The 8,478-nt window shown below is 35.4% G+C and overlaps 1 protein-coding gene across 3 annotated transcripts in view; it reads left to right on the top strand.

Moving 5' to 3' along the window:
* The window catches only part of LOC110036807, a 32,162-nt gene extending 24,156 nt beyond the window's left edge, over positions 1 to 8,006 (top strand). For 2 of the 3 annotated variants that reach the window (XM_020741336.1, XM_020741337.1), the window contains exons 3-11: positions 3,846 to 3,931; positions 4,023 to 4,450; positions 4,558 to 5,010; positions 5,092 to 5,572; positions 5,657 to 5,887; positions 5,973 to 6,097; positions 6,214 to 6,413; positions 7,122 to 7,206; positions 7,290 to 8,006. In XM_020741336.1, coding sequence (XP_020596995.1) covers positions 3,846 to 3,931; positions 4,023 to 4,450; positions 4,558 to 5,010; positions 5,092 to 5,572; positions 5,657 to 5,887; positions 5,973 to 6,097; positions 6,214 to 6,413; positions 7,122 to 7,206; positions 7,290 to 7,699 — 2,499 coding nt within the window. In that variant the 3' untranslated portion in view covers positions 7,700 to 8,006. The remainder of the gene's footprint in view (positions 1 to 3,845; positions 3,932 to 4,022; positions 4,451 to 4,557; positions 5,011 to 5,091; positions 5,573 to 5,656; positions 5,888 to 5,972; positions 6,098 to 6,213; positions 6,414 to 7,121; positions 7,207 to 7,289) is intronic. The other variant, XM_020741338.1, reaches the window with a different exon arrangement.
* The last annotated feature ends 472 nt before the right edge of the window (positions 8,007 to 8,478 follow it).

The following is an 8,478-nucleotide window of genomic DNA, read 5'->3' as shown; positions in this document are numbered from 1 at the left end:
ATATATATATATATATATATATAATCATCCTGACTATGCTCGCGTTCCGCTCTGCTAGGGTTTCGCCTCACGACAAACCCTTGCGTCTGCTACATGGATTTCTCGCGTCGTCTATCGTCTTCGTCGTCGACGTTGGTGCTCGCGTCGTCGCGTTGTCGTGTTTCTGGTGGCAGATCTGTGCTTCACGTTCGTCGAGTCGTCTCGCCGTGTTGCGGTCTGGCGGCAGAGCCTTTCGTGCTTCGTGTTCGTGCGGGCCTTGCGCTCTAGCGTCAGCTCAACACTGCTCTGCCCGACAGCTGAGTCGGGTCTCACTCGACACTCCTCTGCTTGACAGCTGAGCCGGGTCTAAGCCAGCAGGCTGCTGCTTCCTTGCAGTGTCTTGATTGCCTTTCTTCATGGCAGCGTTTCATTCCTCTCTTGGGACCGAACCTACTACGGAGGTGGGCAAAACCTCCTATGCTACAGTGGTTCACAAACGCAACTCCCCTTTCCACCTCGCAGATAGTGTGGTATTCCCACAGATTTACCATGATTCTGTTGCAGGAAATGACAATTGAAATTTAATTAAAAAAGTTAAGAAAAAGACGGGCAAACCAGCAATTTTCTTCTCTGACGCTGAAATTTCAACTCGTGTAGAAAAATACAAATTTACACTAGTTGGAAAGTTTCAATTAGGTTGCCCTAAGATGGAGATCATTAGGAAAGTTTTTGAAGATTGCAAACTGATTGGGGATTGGCAGGTGGGTCATTTCGACGGAAGACATGTTATGATACAATTGAACATAGAAGATGATTACACGAGGATTTTCTCAGAGAAATTTATCACAATTGAGGGCAAACATATGAAATTGCTCAAATGGACCCCTAATTTTGATCCCAGTCAAAAACTCCCAATTGCACCTATCTGATTCTCATTACCTGAACTCAAGCTTCATTTCTTTGACCTACCTACCTTATATGCAATTGAGATTATCTTTGGAAAACCTTTGCAGGTAGACTTACCTACAGTTTATTTCTCAAAACCCTCTATTGCAAGGATTTTTATTGAACGAGATATTACACTAATAGATATAGAAGAAGTTTGACGTGGATCTGTTCATAATGGTTATTGGCACAAAATCAATATGAAACAAAACCCTTACTACTGCAAGCACTGCAAGATGTTTGGACACCTGCAGGAGAAATGTTTCAGATTGTACCCACAGTTGAAAACCAATAGTCAAAAGCAGGAACACACTATTAGTGCGCCCCGTGTGCCTGAACGCGCTCCCAGCAAACCTGAAGAGGGAATCACCACAAGACATGAGTTGGTATCTGCCCTTGGGATCCCTTCTCCCGACCATACTACAACGGATAATGTTCGAACCGAAAATCAGGATAGTCCCGCAGCTCCTATTCAGGAAGCGTCAGGTGCAGATGTAATAATTCACACTTCACATACACTGGAACCTATCGCGGTGACAAAGACTGCCTTTCCTCCTACTGCGGTTCTAACATCAAATCAGACCGAGAATCCCTTGAGTAAGTCTTCAGATGAAGAATGACAGATTTACACTTCTCGGCGGAAGAGGAAGACTGGGGGCACACTCCAACTTGGAAACTTAATGGATGATACTCTGGTTACTCCTGACAATGACACGACTCTTCAAAGTTTGTTATCTAGATCCGCTCCTAAAACTAAGAGGAAGAGGCAGGGCAAAACTGACTCGTCCCTAGCTACTTGTTTTCTGCATGTTTTAAATTTGTTTTACATTTTATTGAGTCTATCTGTATCTTTTTGTTGGGGTATTATTGTACTTGTATCGTATGAGTAGGGTGCCTCTTTTGGGCTCTTCTCATACAACCTTTATGTATCCTTTCTCTTTCAATAAAATCAGCCCTTGGGCTTTTCAAAAATAAAAATAAAATAAGGAAAAACACACACACTGGGTTTAAGGTTACCTTTTAAAATATCAAAGTTTCTCTCAAGAATCTTTAGAATATGTGAAGCAACTTCCCTGTATATATATATATATATATATAATGTATGTTTGTGTGTGTGTAAAAGAAAAAATATATTCATAGTTTGATAACTCCTATATTAAAAGTAATGTTTTATTTATTTATTCATTATAATTTATGTTCATTATTACAAGATAATGTGTTACAGTGAATCTTGTAGATAGCTTCACCAATCACATTTGTTTCATGTCTCATAACTATTCGAACATATATGCACATTTATTAGTAATTATTCTCTCTTCCCAAATTAATATTTTTCTCTCTTCCCTAAGGCATATATTGCAATTATTCATTCATCTCTTCCGAAATTAATATTTTTCTAGCTGAGATGAGGAGGATAAGGGCTAATTACCTTAGTAATGTCCTCACTAGCATTTAGGAAGTATGGGGCAAGAGGGAGTAAAGTTAGGCCTGACACACTGGTATTGAATCATTATTTTAGTCCAAAAGCTTAAACCTATAGGAAAAGGCCAATCCATTGATTTCTTCCATTTGATGTGGGCTAAATCCAATATTCTCGCTCGTCTTTACGATTCTTGCCTTCATGTGAAAGCTCTTACTGTCATCCATCATTTTCTCTCAAATGAAAGATTTCTAACTTTTTTGAGTATCATACCATAAGAGCTTAATCAACTATGAGGAGCTATTGTTGGTTTCAAGTGTTGTCACAACTTATCAACCAAAGCACAAACCACTAGTAACACAGGATAAAAACCACATGAACCATTCTACATAATTGAGCTTTGAATTATTGTATAACATTTAAGGAGTACAGAGTGAGAAGGGGGTGGGATGGGCCTGTTGAAATTAGGTGTAATATGCCACTTCTCAAGCCCATTTTTAATCCAAAGCTTTAATCTATGGGAGAGGACCAATCATTTGGTACTTTTAAACTATAACGTCTTAACTATGCTATGTATGAATAAATTTAATACTCATGTAATTAAATAGCAATCATCATTTAAAATGTTATTTCAATAATTTTATCTTTCATCTCTTTCAACTACTATCAAATACTATTCGTATCTTATTCTTATCATTAACATTCCTAAAATATAATACATTGTACCATTTGTTAGAAAATTTTCCCTTCCATCTCATTTCTTGCAAACATGAAATGTTTATCCTTCTTTGAATTTTTTCTTTCAAATATTCATGTTCAAGGTCTCAAATATAGTCAGAATTTCATGCTTTTTATCACATTTGGTCAAGTTGTGAAGCATCACCTATGAGTGATGTTGTAGCAAACCTTTGCCTATTTTCTACCACAATCAGGTTCCGACAGTGCGTTACATTGAGGAAACACCTTAACACTTTCAAAATATAAATTTGAATTCCTTTTATAACTTTTTTTCCAAGTTTAATGATTGGTTGTTTATATAACATCAATCCTCAGCCTTTCCACTCCCTGGTTGAGTTCAACAATAGTGTTTTTTGAGATGGCATGAATTGTTCAGGGTTAACAGTGAACAGATAGACACTTTCATGCATTTTACTCAGCCTTCTTCTATTCCCAAGTTGTCTCTGTTTTTTTTTCCTTTCATTTCATTAAATTTCTAGTTAATTTTTTTTAGCCACAATGTGCTTTGTTTTGGCATGGATGGAACCATAAAATACTGTTGCAGTAGTTCACGCTTTTCCTTAGGAATGTCCTAAGTCTTTTTGTTTCGTACGGAGTTTTCTTCTTTTTCCTTTCATTTCATCACTTGGTAGATATTTCATCTAGTTCCTGCCGGAATGATTTAGTATTTTCTTATTCCTATATATTGCAGATTTTAAGCATACGTGGGTTTGTTCTTCTCTGTTTTGTGACTTCTGTGATGAATTTTGTATGCTTATTATAGGTGAAAATATGTGATATTTGTGGGGATGCAGGAAGAGAGGCCCTTCTTGCTATTTGTAGCAGCTGCAGTGATGGTGCAGAGCACACGTAAGTTCATTAGTCCCCTTTTGCTTGCTCAATATAACTCTTATAATTTTTTTCTTCCATTATCTTATCAAAATTTTGATTCTTTGTACAGTTATTGCATGCGTGAAAAGTTGGATGAGCTTCCCGGGGCTGACTGGCAGTGTGAAGAATGCAAGATCAAGGAGATGGAAATTCATAATGTGGATAAATCTGAGACAGTCTCTGAAGTATCCAAACCAGCATTTTTATGTCAAAGTATTCAAAACTCTGTCAGTACTTTGATTCCAAATAAGTTACCAAATTTGGATGATCGAGGGCTGGCTAAGGGATTGAAAAGCCCTAAGATTTTGACTAGGAGTCAAGCGGACCATGTAGAAGAAACAAAAGTTTCAATCAAAAGCCAGAAAATAAAAGTAAAAAAGGCAAACATGGAATCGTCTGAAGGTCGATCTGTAAATGGTTTTCAGGCTTTTCATTACTCTCATAATTTTCTTAGCTCTGGTTCATTGAAGGGTCGATCACAGGCCCATTCTCCATATTGTAAGCCTGTATTAAATTGCTTTTAACATAGCTATTTTAGATTTTCTTTCCCTCCGACAATGCTCAAATCACATGCTTAAATACAGTTTTTTGCTTGATTCTCTCAGGTTATTTTTCCAAGTCAGTTTCTTGCAACTCTATCATTAATCAGAATGTGAAAGAACTTGTCAAAAATGATCGTTACAAACAAGAAATTGAAAGGGAAGCCAAGCGCTCCAAACTGAAAAATGAAAATGTGGTCAAATCAATAAATAAATCTACTTCCTTTAAAAGCTCCAGCTCTGGCTTCTCCAACACTGAGCCAGCAAGTAAAGATAAGCCTTTTCATCCCTCCAGCATTGAAAATCCAAGAGGACTAGATGAGGTAAAAGAAAGAATCACTTTTGAGAAGAATCCTCCTGCTATATCTAAAACTTCTATCAGTAAATCAGCAGCTCTTGCCAGTATTTATCATCTTAAGACAAATAGAAGGTCTTCACAAAAAGAAGAGAATTTAAGCAGTACCATTGAATCAAGTTGTCAGAGCATAGCGAAAAGATCATACCATGCAAATCTCTCAGGTAAATATTTCAGTTTCTGTGTTAGCTTATCTAATATATTTCCCATTACGTTGTGCTAATTATTTATTGGTGTTTTATTAGGTTGCAAGGAAAGAAAGAAACGTATCTTACGTTCCTCTAATAGCATGGAATTTTTTGATGAAAAGTTCAACTCTGAAGATTGTAAGGAATTGAAAGAATTTGTAAGGTCAGGTTTCAGTGCTGTTGATGCTCTTCAACCCTCAGAATCAGATACTGAGGACAACAAACTCTGGGATTCTGACAAGTTCATTAGTCCAAGATTATCATCTTCAGGTGGTAATCAAACATTACATTTTCAAAAATGCAACAAAACAGGGCAAGAAATTCAACCATGCTCTAGTGACGAACTTCAAGTATCTGCTTACCATCCTTCAGACGAACGAAGTTTAAGTGAGACGAAAAAGGGAAAGGATTGTATAGATTTAGTGGATGAAAGGAATACAAACAAAAAATCGCTCTCAGAAACATCGCCAGGAGAAGCGTCCGCTTTGGCAAGCCGGTTAAGGGCCTTACCAATTCCGAAGCTTGAATTCATATGGCAGTATGATATGCTCTTTTTCTTAGATTTATATACATTTGTTTTTTTTTTCTCATATATATAACTAAGTTTTTCTTCAAATTGCAGAGGTAGTTTTAATGTTCTGAGATCTGATAGATGCGGACAATTATTTGATGGAATTCAAGCTCACTTATCAACTTCTGCATCTCGTAAAGTGCTTGAAATAATCAACGTCTTTCCTAACAAAATTCAGTTGGAAGAGGTCTATCAAACAAGTTTATGGCCACTGCAGTTTCAAGGAATTGTTCCTGATGAAAAAAATATTGCTCTTTTTTTCTTTCCCAAAGACAATGAGAGGTTTGAAAATGGAGAATCTTTTCTTTACTTTTGTTTGAGTTTCAAAATATTGCTGATAAATACTGATGTATGTGCTCCGGTGCAGTTATGAGAAGGTTTATAGCATTTTATTGATTGAGATGCTTGAAACTGATTTAGCTCTCAAAGGAATGGTTGACGAGACTGAGCTTTTTATATTCACATCTAAAATGCTGCCTAAGCATTCCCAACGTAAGTAATAATCGTGGTGATGTATGAGTTGGACATAAACGAAATAATTCTTCAGACTTTTAATATTTTATGAAGTATTTCGTTAGAATATATTCTAAATATTTTGTACTTTTCAGGGTGGAATATGTTATATTACCTCTGGGGGATGTTCATAGATAAGAGGAAACAGTATTTGCCTACTCAGAAGATCCCTTTGTTTCTTATGGACAACTCGTCTAGGATGACGGCCAAACCAATGGATGTTATTGATAATCCTGAGTTGCAGTTTTGCACGTTACAGTGGAGCTACAAAGTGAATATTGGTATGGGTTGTCAGGTAATATTTTGACATCTCACCAAAGCAATTTCATATATATATATATATATATATGTATGTATGTATGGATGTATGTATGTATGCATGATTACGAGCTGTTATCTCCACACACATCTTGTACAGAGTAATCACATCTTTGAATGGTTGAAATTTAAAAGAGATCATTCTCTTTCAATTCCTAATGCCTTATGTAATTAATTAAAAATTTCTTTAAATCTTAACCATATAAAATGTGTGATAACCATAAAATGTCTCTCTCTTTCTCTCTCTGTAAACTAACACACAACTTTCTAATCTTCTTCATTTTCCTATTATTTTTTGGCATCCTAAGGAACAATTTTTCCTTGTTCCAACTATAATTTTTCTTCTTTTTCATTTCCAACTAGCAAATTCATTCAAGGCCCTAGGAATTCATTATTTTTCCCATTCAAAGATTCACCCTTTTGTCGTGTATTTTCATATCAATAATTTCTTTTAGATGATCAGTTGGGCCCATGCAGATCCACTCTTCCCCCTATTCAAAGATTAGTTTCTTATTTGTGTTATATCTTGCGAAGAATTTTTTGTTGTGCTTGGTTATATATTTAATTATATTTTTTTCACCTTTTAAGAAACTTGACCTCCCATTCCCCCTAACTACTGCTATTGAGGTAAATGCTCTCATTTTCTATCAAAATCTTACTTAATTTGTACCGTTTGTATATATAGGATAAATTCTTTAACACTGGCAAAAACACAAAATATGGCGAGTCTTCTCATTTCTCTGATGCAGCGTCACGAAATTGCAATCCAGGTGTGTCTTAACTTCAATTATTTATGAAAAAAAATAAATATTATTTATTTTCATGGTTTTTATTAATAATACCATTGTAACAGCTGATGAATGCAGCAAAAGTGAATGCAAAAAGAGAAGGAATCAGATGACTTGTTTTAGCATTGGAGGCAGTTTGGGACAAGAAAATTTAAGTTCCAACATTTTCAGCCAACAGCAGTGCACACAGATTATCAGCAGCCAACCTGCGATACCTGAGATCTCAAGAATTGTAGAAAGAAATTTCTTTCCAGTTCATATAGCTCCTTCGATAAATAACAAATACCGAAACCCTGCACATATTACTTCATCAACTGATAATTATAACTCAGAATCCTGTGCTCCTGATCTTGAGCTAACTCTTGGAAATAAGAGTAAAATAAGAAAGCCTGCTCCATTATTACCTCTGCTGCCTCCATTAGTTCCTTTTGGGAGTGGGGATGGTGATGATTTATCAGCTTTGCTCTCTCTGTAGCTTGTTTATTCTGCACCAGATTAGGAAGTCTCAGCCAAGAAGGTTTTGTTGAAATACAGTAATAGAGCCATTGCCATATGTTCATAGCCAAATCCACAGTTCTCTGTTTCATCTTTGAGCACTGCGTTTTACTTGCAGTTTCGATGATAGAGAGTTTATATAGTCCACAACGGCGTGATGTATATAAGAGGAAGGCCGCAGTGTTAAAAAGTGAGTTTTTAGTAAACTTTGTTTTATTTGTTTGGTTGTACTCATATTACTATTTAGTATAAATACACCAAATTGGTCTACTATCACAAAAGTTTTCTACTGCTATTGTTTCTATCTTCTATTTTGCTAACTATGATGGAAAATCAAAACAAGTTAAAATTGAGAATATATGAGATGTGGTTTTTAACATATTTTAATTTCGAGAACATAAATAGATTTGGTTATTTATTTATTTATTTATTTTTATCAAGTCTGATTTGATTCGTTTTGATTAGAAATGGTTTGAATGAATTTATTTGGTATCTTTTGCAGTAAAATGATGGATCATTCAAGTAGATTTTACAAAGATATTGTTCATATAATTTATATATGTAAACATACAATTCTTCTATGCCTTCATATTTAAGATTTAAATTTTTGTATTTATATTTATAACATTTTGTTTTCATAATTTATTTTTAAAAAGTAATGGTTGCTGAATCCAAATGTTTGTATATTATACCTAAGATATAGAACGTTGGACGAATGAGAAATAAAGAGAAAGAGAGGGAGAGAGAGAGAGAGCTGAG

Source organism: Phalaenopsis equestris, unplaced genomic scaffold, assembly GCF_001263595.1.
Source record: "Phalaenopsis equestris unplaced genomic scaffold, ASM126359v1 Scaffold211064, whole genome shotgun sequence".
Classification (NCBI taxonomy): domain Eukaryota; kingdom Viridiplantae; phylum Streptophyta; class Magnoliopsida; order Asparagales; family Orchidaceae; genus Phalaenopsis; species Phalaenopsis equestris.
The sequence above is the reverse complement of the archived record's forward strand: the minus strand, read 5'-3'. Positions and strand labels throughout refer to the sequence as shown.